Raw genomic sequence first — 15,470 nt, 5'->3', positions numbered from 1 at the left:
CTTCACTTCTGCAATTAAGTAGATTCAAGTTGTCCCTTCAGTTGAAGGAAACGTGCTCTATGCAAGTCCAAACTCAACGTGTGCTCTTCTCAGCCTCCCACTTTTGTTCTTCAGAATAATTTCTTGTCATTAAGTAGCATAGAAACAGTGCTGCAAGGCCCTTTCCCGGCTAGTGCCCCCAGAACTCCATGGGTGTGAAGCTGAGCCCTTTATTACTTCAGTTCCCTGCCCCAGATTGTATGCCCAGCAGGTGGCTGAGTTCCAAAGTCAAGTCTTCAGTCCACCAAAGCCGCGACTCTGCCAGGGTCTTGCTTGCTTCCTCTCTGAGGATAATACTGATTCCCTTCAGGGAACAAATTGTGGACTTTCATGTTAGTGTGAATACACACATATCTTACGCAGAAAATCCTGTAAGGCCCAGGAGGCAGTGACCCCATGTGGACCCTCAATGACCCTCCAGGAACCTAGGGGGTTTTCTCGGTGGCTCTGACCCAAGCTATTTCCCAAGGCCTGGGGTACCGCTTTTCCCATGACACCTTCCTTCATGGCCATGTTTGGGCTTGATGGGTGAAGGCCAGCCGCCGAGGCTGGAGGATCCTTCGAGGGAGTGAGGCCACCTACACACAGACCCCAATCACTTCAAGGGACTAACCAACACCCACAGCCTGGCAGGCTCTTAAACTGTTGGTGAGGATTCTTAACTGGAATAAACTTTCCATGGGACAATTAGTGATATCAAGAGACTTTAAGAATGCTTTGTCATTGATACAGGCCCTTGTAAGAATTTTTCTAGTGGAAATTAACTCTAGAGGAAAAAAAGTATATCCAAGCATATACTCAAGCCAAAAAGTTCAAGAAACTGTTGTAAACAATCCATTTTCTGATTCATTTAATAAAGTCAGGTTCCAGTTTTGTAGGAAAATCATAATACTTCTGAGTATGGGAGCAATGTCTAGTTTTCCTGGTAGGACATATGGAGATGTAGTCTAAAAAAAAAAAAAGCCCTTTAATGTATCTATTAACATTCAAGATACTGTAAAGGATCTAATTCAAATTATATGCAAATTCCCCTATAGCATTAAAATACCAGGAAAAATACAGATGAACAAAAAAATATCACAGTGTTCTCATAAGCCAGTTACAGCTTGAAAATTATCTTTTAAAAGAAACGTGTTTCAATAATGCAAAATCAGATGAGTTTGTGGTCAAATGCAGCAACCTAATAAAGATAAATGATGCTGGACTTTTTCAAATTCAGGAAATGAAACTCATTTGAATTCTTAATATTATAGGAATTAAAAGCAAATGGAACAAGTAACTGAACTAAATAATATTGGAATTAATAGAAAAATGAAAACATAATCACATTATACCAATATATCTGGAAGGCAATGAGCTTGAAGCAGCAAATTCTCTCAAGAGCACCCTGTTCAGTTTCAAGGTCTGAACTTTGAACCCGGCTTCTTCCTTCTGAGTGTGCAGTGAAATATTGTCATTTTGTGATATTCTTCTCTTTATACTGTCCCATTGTGATCACATTACAAATTAAAATTACCTATAGGGGTAACAAACTTTCATGACTAATAATATAAATTATTGTAATATTACATTGTCAGTATATCATTTACAAAAAATCTGCCATACATTTTGAAAGTGAATTTAAATCCCTGATCACTTAGCTTCTTTCCCTTGGCAAATGAACCTTGCAATTCTAATTAGTTTTCAAAGCACCTTTCAGCTGATTTTAATTTTAAAAGAAAATGTATTTAGCATAATGATTTTGATGAAGTTCCCAGTTCTTAGAATATATGAAATCATCTACTGTATTTTAATTTTACTTAAGTTGGGGGGCTTGTTTAAAGCATTATGAAAACTCTCGACTTAGACTCTATACAAACTGTAATTGTAAAAATAGAAAGATGCTACAGTAATTTTAATATTTTTCACTAAACCATTAATATCTTTTTACTGTACCTTAGATGGCTACAATTTATTTGCAAAATTTATTCTACAGTTTCCTCCCACTGGTGTTTGTTCTGTAACCCTGCATTGCATTTTTTTTAAATGTGGTAAAAAATATAACATGAAATTGACCATCTTAAGCATGTTTATTTCTGCAGCATAATAGTATTAGCTACATGTAACTTGTGCAACAGATCTCTAGAACTGTTTTCTTCTTGCAAAACTGAAATTCTTTATTTCTTGAAAAACAGTGCCCATTTTACCTTCTCCGAGCCCCTGGAAATCACCATTGTACTTTGTTTCTAAAAATGTGACTACTTTAGATACCTCGTGTAAGTGATACCACGCAGTATTTGTCCTTGTGACTGGCTTAGCATAATGTCCTCGAAGTTTCATCTTTGTTATAGTATACGACAGAATTTCCTTCTTTTTTGAGGCTTTTTTAAAGGCTGCACTTATCCATTGTCTATATACACATTTTCTTTATCCATTCGTCTGTCAGTGGACATTTAGAATACTTCCACCTCTTGGCTGTTACGAATAGTGCTGCAGTGAACACAGGTGTGCAAATATTCCTTTGAGATTCTGTTTTCATTTCTTTTGAATATATACCCAGATACCTAGAAGTAGGACTTCTGGATCATATGGTAATTCTATTTTTGTTTTTTGAAGAATCTCTGTGCTGTTTTCCGTAGCTACACCATTTCACATTCCCACCAACAGTTCACAAGGATTCCAATCTCTCCACAACTTGCCAAAAGTTGTTATTTTCTGTTTGTTTGTTTTTTTGGTAGTGGTCATTGTATCAGCTATAAAGTGATCTCCCACTATGTTTTTTATGTATATTTCCTTGATCAGTGATGTTGAGTATCTTTTCATATACCTGTTGGCTGCTTATATATTACATTGGAGAGTTATCTATATGTCTTTTGTCCATTTTTTAATTTTATTGTTTGTTTTTGTTGTTGAGTTTTAGGATTTCTTTATCTCAGTATTAACCCTTAATCAGATAGATGGGATGGTTTATAAATATTCTTATTCCATAGATTGCCATTTTACTCTGTTGTTTATTTTCTTTATTACATGGAAATTTTAAAATTTGATGTATTACCATTTGTCTACTTTAGTTTTAGTTGCCTGTACTTTTGGTGTGAGATCAAGGAAATAATTGTCAGATTCAGTGTCATAAAGTTTTATCCCTCATGTTTTCTTCTGGGAGTTTTATAGTTTCAGGCCTTATGTTTAGATCTTTAATCCATTTTGAATTAATTTTGGTGTATGGTACAAATGTAAGAGTCCAGCTTCTTTCTTTTGCATGTGGATTTCAAGTTTTCCCAGAACCATTTGTTGAAGAAATTATCCTTTCCCCATTGTATAGTCTTGGCACCTTTGCCAGAGACAATTTGACTATATATGAGAGGATTTATTTCTGTACTCTATTCTATTCAGTTGATCTGTGTGCCTATCATCTGTCTTTATGCCAGGACCATAACCGTTGTGACTTACTGTAGCTTTGTAATATGTTTTGAAAATAGAAAGTATGAGGCTTCCAGCTTTGATTTTCTTTCTAAAGATTATTTTGACTACCCAGGGTCCTTTGAGATTCATATTAATTTTAGGATTTTTTTTCTATTTCTTTAAAAAATGTTATTGAGATTTTGATAGGTAATGCATTAATCTGTTAGATTGCTTTGGGTAGTATGGACATTTTAACAGTATTAAGTCTTCCAATTTATGAACATGGGGTGTCATTATGCTTGTGTCTTCTCTCACTTCTTTCATACACACATACACACACACACAAACACACATATATAGATACTGGTTTTCAGTGCACAAGTCACTTCACTTACTTGGTTAAGTTGATTCCCAAGTATGTTATTCTTTTTGATGCTATTGTAAATGGGATTGTTTTATTTATTTCACTGGTAGTTTATTCATTGTTAGTTTATACAAATACAGCTGATTTTTGTGTGTTGTATCTTATAATTTTGCAGTTCGTTTATTAGTTCTAACGGGCTTTTTATTTTTTGTATTTTTAGGATTTTCTGCATATAAGATTATTTCCTCTGTGAACAGAGTTAATTTTGCTTCTATATTTCCAACTTGGTTACCTTTTATTTTGCTTTCTTGCCTGATTGCTTTGGTCAGGAATTCCAGTACTGTGTTGAGTAGAAGTGGCAGTAGATGGCATCTTTTCCTTGTTCCTTACAGTGAACACTTTCAGCTTTTCACCATTGGTGTGATGTTAGCTACGGGGGTTTTATATATATTCCTTCTATACCTAGTTTATTAAGAGTTTTTACAATGAAAAAATGTTGAATTTCCTGTATCAGTTGAGATGATCATTTGGTTTTTGTCCTTCATTCTGATAATGTGGCATATTTATTACATTGAATGATTTTAATGTCCTAAACCACCCTTGCATCCCAGAGATAAATCCCATTTGGTCATAGTATATGATCTTTTTAATGTATTGTTGAATTTGGTTTGCTATTATGTTGGTTAGAATTTTTGCATCAATAGTCATCAGGGATGTTGGCCTGTAGTTTTTATTTCTTACAGTATCTTAGATTTTGGTATCAGGGTAATGCTGGCCTCATAAAATGAGTTTGGAAATATTCCCTCCTCTTTGATGTCTTGGAAGAGTTTGAGAAGGATTGTGATTAATTCTTCTTTACATGTCTTGGAAATCTTCAATGAAGCCATATGATCCTGGGTTTTCTTTGTTGGGAGGTTTCTGATTGCTAATTAAATTTCCTTACTAGTTACAGGGCTTTTTAGATTTTCAATTTCATCATGAATGAGTCTTGACAAGTTGTACGCTTTTAGGAATTTATCAATTTCTTTTAAGCTATACAGTTTGTCGGCATATAGTTGTTCATAGTAGTCTCTTATGATTCTTTTTATTTCTGTGTCATCAGTTGAATTGTCTCTTCATTTCTGATTTTTCTTATTTGAGTTTTCTCTATTTTTTTATTAATTAGTCAAACTAAGAATATGTCAGTTTTGTTGATTTTTTTCAAACAGCTGAGTTTGGTAGAATTTTTCTATTCTCTATTTCACTTATTTCTGCTCTAATCTTTATTATTTCCTTCCTGCTGCTAATTTTGGGTTTAGTTTGTTCTTTTTCTAGTTCATTAAGGTGTAAATTTAGGTTGTTGATTTCAGATATTTTTCTTTTTAAAAGCAGACATTTACTCCTTTTTCCTGCTGTCTTAGTACTTCTTTTGCTGCATCTCCTCAGTATTGGCATGTTGTGTGTTCATTTTCATCTGTCTCGTTATTTTTCTAATTTTCCCTGTGTTCTGTTCTTTGACCTACAGATTATTCAAGAGTATGTTCTTCAATTTCCACATATTTGTGAATTCCAGTTTTCCTCTTGCCTTTGATTTCTAGTTTCATTCCAACTGTGGTCAAAAAAGACAGTTGGCATGATTTCAACTGCCTTAAATTTAAGACTCTGTGGCCTCACCTGTGATCTATCCTCAAGACTGTTCTATATTCAGTCGAGAAGAATATATGTTCACTGTTGCTGGATGGAGTGTTCTGTCTATTAGGTCCAGTTGGTCTATAGCGTTATTCAAGTCCTCTGTTTCCTTATTGACCTACTATATGGCTGAGCTTTCCATTATTAAAGTAGGGATATTGTATTGAAATTGCCAACTATTATTGTGTTACTGTCTGTTTCTCCCTCAAGTTCCATCAATGTTTGCTTCATATACTTGATCATTCTGCTGTTGAGTACATATCTGTTTATAATTGTTATATCTTCCTGTTGGATTGACCCTTGTATTCTTATATAATGTCCTTCTTTATCTCATTACAATTTTTGACTTGAATCAATTTCATCTGATACAAATATGGCCATCCCTGCTCTCTTTTGGTTATCATTTGCATGGGATATCATTTTCCATCATTCACTCTCAGCCTATGTATGTCTTTATACATGAAGTGAGGCTCTTATAAACAGACACATTGCATTTTATAATCACTTTCTTATTCTCTTTAACATATGGTTCGTATACTCTAAGCATCTTAAGCCTTTGTAAAAATTGCGGAGAAATTGGGTCCTCTTTTGAATGAATAACTCTACACATATTTTAATGTTTTAGATACCAACTAGCACAAATCTCAAGGACAGGAAAGAACTTTATTACTTTAGTCATGAAATCCATTTGGCTGTAAGATCTGCTTTCCTAGCAGTGAATACAAATATGTACCCCACCAGGAAGAATTAGTAGATCACAAAGCCTGACATGGCACATAAGGAGCCAGCTAGTCACTTATGTAAATTAGTATAAATTGATGGAATAAATTAAAGATAATTTTGTGCACTGTACATTTTTTTAAAAGGGAATTATTACATAATATAAATTTGCTTATTTTTCTTTCATTAGGCATTTTAATACTGTGATATTGGCATTACCTTTTAAATCAACTTAGTCAAAAATTTGGTATTTTTGTTTGGCATGTGTTTATTTCATAAGACATTCAAACATATGTTAGCACTAAAGTGTGCCAAACATAATGCAAATGAGGATAGACAAATGCTAGATACAAATCTTGCCCTCATTGAACTATGATTCTGTGGAAGGAGATGTACATAGCATAGTGGATGCTATGGTAGAGATGGGTACCTGAGAGTAGCCCAAGGTAAGGGAGGGCACTCAATAAATGTGATGAGAACATGCATTTACATAAATATATTGATATACATCCCTTCCCAATTGTATTCTAAATAAGTTCATACACACACACACTTGCACACACACCTGTCCTCTAGGGACCATCTCCACAAGGCCAGTTCAGAAGCTAATGAACCTGACAGCAGAATAACATAGCCTACAATAGGCTACTTATCTTCAATTTTTTGCTTTCCACAGCCTAGTTTCCCAGGGTCAAAACCCCAACATGCCCAAACACACAGAGAACTTCATAAACGTCTTGACAAAATTATAAATTTCTATTTGGAAATCACACATATGTATTTCCAGTAACCTGTCCACTTGTGTAAATACAATATAAATAATACAAACTATCTGTATACTATCAAATTTAACTAACCTTTACTAATTAAAATTGGCAGTTGAGTTAAATTAGCATTAGGTTTTATGTATAGTGGGGAAATGGGATTATAGACAGAACCAGATTAAAGGGAAGATTGAATTTGGATGATGGGTGAATATTTTTGTTTCAGGTAACCATACCAGTATTCACATTCAAACTAATTTGAAAAAGGAACTTTCATCTCTGTGCTCAGCACTGGTCTCTGGGAGAAGCCTTCACAATTTTTTTTGGTGGTGATAGGTGGACATTCTCCCCAACTTCCAGCCATATGCATCTTGTCATTCTTTGGGAATCCTGTCAGATCTGCTAATATAATTAACTGCTCAGTATGTCCTCACAACTTTGTTAATTCCATCTATTCTTCCTTGATCTCCCGATCGCTTTTACTCACAGAAAAACAAGGAGGAATAATTCGCAAAGGGAGCTTGGCTGGCATTTAGGGCTTACTTTCATATCTCTCTCAGTACACCGTACCTTCCATTGACTCATTTTGTATTCAATGAAATAAAGGACCGTTAACCAGCTCTCTATGTTTGCAACTACCTTCCTCCTATGAAATACAAAAAGAAATTTCTACCTTCCTGTTTTTTACTATTTACTGTTAGTCTGGATACCTGAACTTCCTTTGTTTAAGAATTTGTTATTTGACATTACTAAATACGTGAGATATTGATTTAAAAATGTCATCCCACTCAAAATATGTTTATAGTTCCTCTGCTACTAAATATAGTAAATTCCTCCATCTGTGGTATAGTTAGCATTTCACAATTAGGTGAAATCTTGTGATAAAGATCATGCCATTGGAGAAAACATTTTCATAAAAAATGTGAAATTCAGCATTGTTCCTTGATTTTAGAATTATATGACTTTTATGGCACAGCCATTTTAGAAATCAGTATGGCAGGAACTTATAAAATTAAACATGCTTTTACCGCATGACCAAGCAATTCTTCTCCTAGGTATTAACTCAAGACATATGCAAACATATTTCCATGCACAAATTATGGATGCCAATTATTCACAATAGCCAAGCAGGAATAGCTACTATTCATAAAAGCTAAAAATCAGAACCCCCCCGATGGTTGCTTACTTAATTGATGAATAGATCACAAATAGTAGTATACCTATATGATGGAATATTACTCAGCTATAAAGGGGAACAGAATCAATGAACCTCAAAAACATTAGGCTAAGCAAATTTAACACTAAAATCTATGTACTAAAATTACCATTCGAATGAAATTCTAGAAAAGGAATAATTATTTGCATGGTTCCCTAAAGCCATGCATATGGGAGGAGATCAAGTGTAAAGAAGCTTGTGGAAACTATTCCAGGTGCGAGACAGGTTGTCTATATTAATTTGGTGATGACTGCATGGCAGTATACAATTACCAAAAGCATTAAGCTGCTCATTTAAAATTGGTGAATTTTATTACTTGTAAATTATGCTTTAAACACCAAAAAAAAGAGGAAAAAAATGACTTTGTCTTTGATACCTTTTACAAATTCCCCAAAATAGTATATGCTCTATGGAAGAGCAGGTGGTTCATTTAAAATCAAAAAGAAGGAATAAAAAAGTATTTTCTTCAAATTTCTTCAAAAGGAAAATATTTCTTCAAACAGCTAAAAAGTACAATAAAATATTTAAATCTCTAAATACTAGGTGATGTGTGACATTTTGTTCATTTATACATGTTGGATGAAAACCTATATGTGCAATAAATAATTGGCTCAGTTTTACATGTTTATATTTATGGGTAATTTTTGTAGCTTGGAGATATGATCACATTCAAAACTTTGAGTGAACTCGAATTACAAGGTATTTCAAAAGGCAGATGTGTTCCTTACATTTTGAGAAAAAGAAGTGGCCTGGCTGAAATGAATGAGGATCAATAATTAGCAACAACATTTATTTATATATTTAAACTCTACTGTGTTCATGCTTTATCACATTCCAGTCATTGATCTTAATGAATTTTGAGATAATCTAAAAAAAATGGCAGGACAGCGCTTTGCAAGAATATTTGGTCTCCTGGAGAACAAAACTGTTAAGTCCACTTTGAGGTAAATGGATTATATTCATTTAAAGCTCGCCTGAGGGTTTGAATTCACAGTCCGTCTCTCTTGTAGGTGAATTGGATTTAGTCATGGAAAGCTTGTCAGCGCTACTGCTTTTTCATCTTTCCTGCATCTAAAAGAGTAACAGTCAGCAATAGCTTTTCCCCTCAAAGTTTTCTAGCTCCAGATAGGGTGTGTTTATAACAAAAAATGAACTGTATCTTTCCATGAATAGTCTTTTAGCCTCATGTTTTTAATCTATTTGCCCAATAGTTCTGTGTTTTTGCTTAAGATACATTTATTTGTGATGCTGTCCCAACATGTATTGAGCAGTAGGAATTCATATTTGTCATCAATCCTTCCTCCTTTTAATCATAATTACTCTGTTTCAGAAATTATACTGTCATTAATTCCAAAATCATCGTGGTCACAATAAGGCCTGAACCCAAAACAACTGATTCGTTCCTGGAGATAGAACTAGCTCATTTGGCTAATGTAAGTACCATCCACTTGGCATTGAGTTATCTAGAGAATTTACCTTTTAAAGAAGGTTAACAGTCACTCTTTTGACCGACAAGACCCAAACATATTTTCTAAACCTTTTAGATTTGCAAATGAATTACTTTGTTATGAATATATGTATTATATAGAAACAAAAAGCCTTATTATCCTATGCTTTTGTTCATGATAAAACTCTCTTCAGCTTATCCAAGATCATAAGTTGTTTATAAATAGTTTATAATAATAAATAGCTAATAAATTATTTATCAGTGTACATATCTTTGTTGGGCTCTGAGCTAGGCAGTGGTCCCCCAAGATGAATAATAACCTGGCCCACCATGTGGTGGGGAAGACTGCCGTGTAAATACATAAACTTCAGATGCAACGGAAGTTATTCATCCACAGGGAGGTGATTAATTCCAGGGCACTCCAGGGTAGGAGAATGGATGGGGCAGCATTTAAAAGTGCTAAGTCAAGGATCAGAGAAGACTCTTCATAGCTACGTGGGTGCTCCAGTGCTCCAGTGATATAAATCTAAGTCTTCCATTCCAGAGTGATAAGAACCCTTTCTTAAATCCCTCCAACTACAACTTCAGCTCTTCAGATTTTGTCCAGTCCTTATATAGAAATTTAAAATATCCACTTATCTTCTTAAAGTAATCATTTTAAATACTTAAATCTTCGATGAGTAGGGGCAAGGAAGGTAATTCTTATTAAGGCATTCTTCATTGTATTTTTATTCCTATACTGAAGTGCACTAGTCCCATGTGTTGTATATACATAGTTCCTTTCCTTTATTCCTTGCAAAATTTCTATGAAGTTGACCATCACATACAAATAATGGAAGCACAAGCCGATCGCCATTTTCCCAAAATGGTATATAAGTGAATAACGTGATGGTATTTATATTCACATCCTCTGGTTTACAAAACCTGTGTATTTTCTGCTATTTTATAGTTTCTGATTTCCCAGAAAACAACTAGCCTTGGCTTTATAAAAGATGAAGATCATTTTTTACTAAGATGCTTCAGGCTTCCTAGGCTCTTGAATGGAAAGCTCAAATCTCTCAGCAATAAGTCTCAAACATCATAATTAATACTTACTCTTTCCTTGCTTTTGCTGCAATGTAACCATCTGGTCCTACCTCGGAATAATCTCATCTTTACCTGATCGCATCACTGCACTGAAAAGTGGGAGACACTTAGCATTGCCTTTGAGTAAAGAACACTTTTTTTCTTTTAGGTTCAAAATTTGTTATACAAAAATTGTTATTACTTATTTGTTTTTATTGTTTATCCACCGTACCATCAATCCAGTTATAAGCTTTTTGGTTAAAAAAATAATGTGAGATATTAATTCCCTGTATTTCTTACTGAAAAAGCAGTACAGTGTTGAATGTGTATTCAGTTTTTTTATGGAGAAAATATCACTGAGTGAGCATTCATAAAACTTTCCTAAATGAAGATAAAATCATTATTTAGAATTTAAAGAGCATGTTAATTAAGTGACTTCTTTTCCATAAGTTGAAGAAAGAGTGATCTCAAAAAGAGTGTTGCTGAAACAGTCTCACTCTTTCAATTCAGTGCAACTGTTTGAAATCAACAGATACAAGCTTTGAGCCAAACTCTTATCTTCTGGGGGCCTATTTTATCAGACACTTAACAAAAGAGCTAAACCAGGCACACACACACACATTATTTTCTGCATAAGAAAACTGGAGTGTCTAGGCAATCAATTTTATTAAGTGCCAACTAGATACAGGAGTAGCAATGTAAATCAGAACATCAAAATGGTGAGATAATTATCATAAGCCATTTAGAATTAATTCTGTCTTTCAATATTTGGAGGGAGTGAGTTGACCAGAATCCCAAAGTAATACTGTCTCTACCGCAGGAGGCCTAGATTTAAGAGAGTGTAGACACATCTGTTACAGAAAGGGGCACGAGGGAGAAGAGGAAGGAGCATTTAGGCTGCAGAAGAAAAGGCTGTGGAGTGCTGACACTCAGCGCGTTCTCCCCACCCACCCAGGTGCCACCCTGGGACCAGCCACACAGTGGGCCCTCCGGGCTGCTCAACGCTCAACGTTCCTTCCCTCTGTTCTGTAAATACCTATCACACTGTTACCTGTACAGTACATAGAGGCCTTAAAGCTCTATTGTATTGAATTTCTCATGCTTTTTGTATGTATATTTATCATCCAATTTGGATTTTGTAAAATACTTTATTGTTCACTGAGGGAAGGAATATATGCTAATTTTTTGAGTGTCTCAATATTTATTACTAATCTAACAAAGAAATGTTCTATATACTGATTTCAGTTTATTTCCATTGAAGAGATCATTTAAAGAGCCTATATTGAAAAATAATAGTCTTTGCTAAAATGTGAAGAAGTATATTCTACACATGAAAATTGAAATTGATTAGAACAAGCTGCAATTTCATTATAACTGTAACTATATAGAGATATATAGATATATATTATTGTTACTACCTTCAAAATTGAACTATTTTAGATACGACATATTTCTAATATCAAGTCTGTCTGTCTACTTTCACCTATTTTCTCATATCAAAGGGTCTGTAATAATTTTCCTAAGCTTAGAAAAGATTAATGACTTGCAAATTACATCTGCTTCATATACCATGTGGAAAAAAAATGAAGAATGGGAATTAGTAGTTATAATGAGTCTAGGGAAAAGCCTGCTAACATTTTCTAAATGAAATGTGTTCTTTTAAAAAGCTTTTTAACAAAAAGCATTTAAAGTATGTTAAATATAATAAGGCCCCTGGGAACTGGTAGGAATAGGTAATAGAATATGGAATCGTGAAATTCCAAATCATATTTAGCAAAGCGAGTTGCAGTTTTAACCCAGCTCATAAATCATGAATGAGTAAGATGCTATTCTTAGTTTGGTTTTTTGGGCTTATGGCTTTATTTTTATGACTTACAGAGTCAGGGTCTGTGGGTACTTAGTGCTTAGACATAGCAATTGCTTGAGTGTAAGAATTATCAAATTTGCTTTTCCCAGAAAGAGAATTTTGTTTTTCATATTCCGTAAGGTTTCTTCAGTGTGACATTCATGCTTATCAATGTTGTTATTCTCTAATGCATAAGAAAAGTTAATAATTTTATTGAAAAAATGAGATCTAAATAAGTGCAGCAGACTAGAACTATGTACACACACACACACACACACACACACACACACACATACTCCCATCTCCCCCCATTAGGATGCCTTGAGTCTGACAGGCCTGAGCCTGCTGTGAATGTCCTAGGTAGAAAGCATCCTTATCTTTAATGATGAGATAGAAAAATAAGAAAATAGGTACATTTTAGTTACCTCATGCTTCATCAACTTTAAAGCATGAAAATGCATTCTTTTTCCAAATAGAAAGTTTTTACATAGCCCCATTTTTAGTGGAAGGACAGACTGGACTATACTGGCAGGTGGTCTCTGCAATTTAGTCTTGATTCCTTTTTATTCTTTGCTCTGAGCCGAATGGTCTAGGAACGGTTGTATTTCAGGATCAGGACAAATCCACCGGCTTTATTTGTCGCTCTCTAGTTGGTCATACTCAGCAAAAGATCTCACGGGCATTGGGTTTTTTCTTTGCTATATTTGTTGGCATACTAACAGGATCAAGCTAACAAATCAAGGAATTTATTTTTTGTGTCTAAACTAAAATTAATCATGGACAGTGACTTTGTAAATCATAGTGAAAACACAATGGAAGGCTGTAATGTACATGCTTGTCACCATTGGCATCAGGAACAATGAAAAGAGCATCCAGCATTCACACTGGTTATTTTCATCAATATCAAAGGCTGATAAGCCTAAAGAAATAAAAATCACATGACAAAATTTAAAGAAGTCCAGTCCCTGCAAGTTATAATTTCTATAAGGGATCATTTATATCCCTTTACTTTTTTTTTTCCTTCCCCCTGCCCCCCTTTACTTTTTGAATTACTTTTTGTTCATTTGGAAGAGACTTCTGGTGGTTTTCCTGCCTAAAGCTCTTGGTTAATTTTATGAGAACATCCTGAAATGTTAACTAGACAAGCAAGTTAATGTTTCTGCCAATGGCTGAAATTGAGATCGAAGTTGTCCTCTAGCTCGTTTTTTTGGTTATATCATAAATTCTTGAACTTGAGTAAGCATTAACCTCACTTACATTTCAAGTTCAGTTCATTTTTATTCATAACAGTTAAAAATCTTCAAATATTTTAGAGCGATCGTTTTATTTTTAGAACAGGGGTCAGCAAACTGTTTCATGTGAAAGTCAGACAGTGAATATTTTAGGCATGTGAGTCATAATGGCTCTCTCTCCCATCCACTCAACTGTGCTCCTGTACTGTGAGAGCAGCCACAGATAATAGATAAACAAATGGGTGTGGCTCTGCAGTAAAAGTTGGCCATCGGCTCTATAGTTTGTCAACCCCTATAAGCAAACAGAATAATGCCCCCTTCAAAGATGTCCACGTCCTTATCCCAGAATCTGTGGATATGTTATGTTACATGTTAACATAACAGTTTGCAGATGTGACTAAGGGTAAGGACATGGAACTGGGGAAATCAGTCTGGATTATCTGAGTAGGTCCTTAATCACATGAACCTTCCCTGTGGCTATGATCAGAGAGATGCAATGCGCAGTCACCCAACTGACATTGCTGACGTTAAAGATGAAGGAAGGGGGCTACTAGTCAAGGGAATGGGCAGCCTCCAAAGGATGAAAACAACCCCTGGTTGCAAGCAGGAAGGAAATGTGAACCTCAGTCCTACAACTGTAGGGAACTGACTTTCACTGTAACCTGAATGAGCCTGAATATGCATATACGCCCAGATCCTCTAGAAAGGAGTGCAGTCCCGCTGGCACTTTGATTTCAGCCCCATGAATCCCTTGAGCAGAGACCCAGCTGAGCTCACCAGACTTCTGACAGTGAAATTTGTTGTTCTGTGCTGCTAAACTTGTGATAATATGTTAGAGCAACAATCGAAAACTAATAACCCTGCATTGGAGCATCACAAAATTAATTTTTAGATTAGGAAGGTAATATATATGTATATGCAAATAGTGCCATTTTGAATGCGATAATCTACAATACTGATAATTGCTCAATAAAAATCAACACGCAACTAGAGATCACATTTCGTCCTGCTGATTATCATACTAACACCTTAGGAACCTGATTAAAAGAATCAGCAGATGATGAGATTGGCCTTTGTAAAATGCTCATGGGATATGGGAAAAATTGGGGGATGCCATGAAGCATCCTGAAAGGACCTTGTAAAACCAGGTGCTGGATGTCAGGGGCAACACTGACATTTGTAGGTATGTTGTGCTCTTAAGGCAAGTTAGCAAAACTTCTCTGCTGTGAGCTGAAAGACTAGAGCAATGCCAAAGCCCCGGCCAGCGCCTACCTCTGCCACAACCCCATAAAAGTGTTATTAGAATACATTATTATAATCTCTCAGTTGTAAAAGGAAAAGATTTAAGCTATATGTTATATCAACATGGAATCTAGTTATTTAAATATTTGTTTATTGAAGTTATTTGCTGCTTCAATTCATAAGGAAGACTTGGAGAGTTTTTGCCCCCAGGTGACCGGTTTGTTGAGAGATACAACACACTTCTGTGTAGCTACTGTGGGAAATGATGTGGTCGTGTATGAGTAAGATACTCTAAGACATTATATGTGGAAGTGATCATTTTCTTTGAAGAATACACATATAAATAATTCTTGACAGTGGTTCTACTTTCTACTGTTTCCCATATGTCAAATAGATGATATTCATCAAAAAATAATGTACATTCAAGTTAGTGATGTATCTCAGAAATTAGAGAAGCAAGCTGTTATCATATCCACAAAAGCAGTG

General features: G+C 34.9%; 1 protein-coding gene across 3 annotated transcripts in view; it reads left to right on the top strand.

Annotated features, from left to right (window-relative positions):
• ADGRB3 (adhesion G protein-coupled receptor B3) overlaps positions 1 to 15,470 on the top strand; it is a 654,669-nt gene that overhangs the window by 353,126 nt on the left and 286,073 nt on the right. For all 3 annotated transcript variants that reach the window (XM_037012618.2, XM_037012617.2, XM_037012616.2), the window contains one exon: positions 9,483 to 9,585. In XM_037012618.2, the coding sequence (XP_036868513.2) occupies positions 9,483 to 9,585 (103 nt within the window). The remainder of the gene's footprint in view (positions 1 to 9,482; positions 9,586 to 15,470) is intronic.

The sequence above is a fragment of the Manis javanica genome, chromosome 16, assembly GCF_040802235.1.
Source record: "Manis javanica isolate MJ-LG chromosome 16, MJ_LKY, whole genome shotgun sequence".
NCBI lineage: Eukaryota > Metazoa > Chordata > Mammalia > Pholidota > Manidae > Manis > Manis javanica.
Note: the sequence above shows the minus strand (reverse complement) of the source record. Positions and strands in the feature narration are given on the sequence as shown.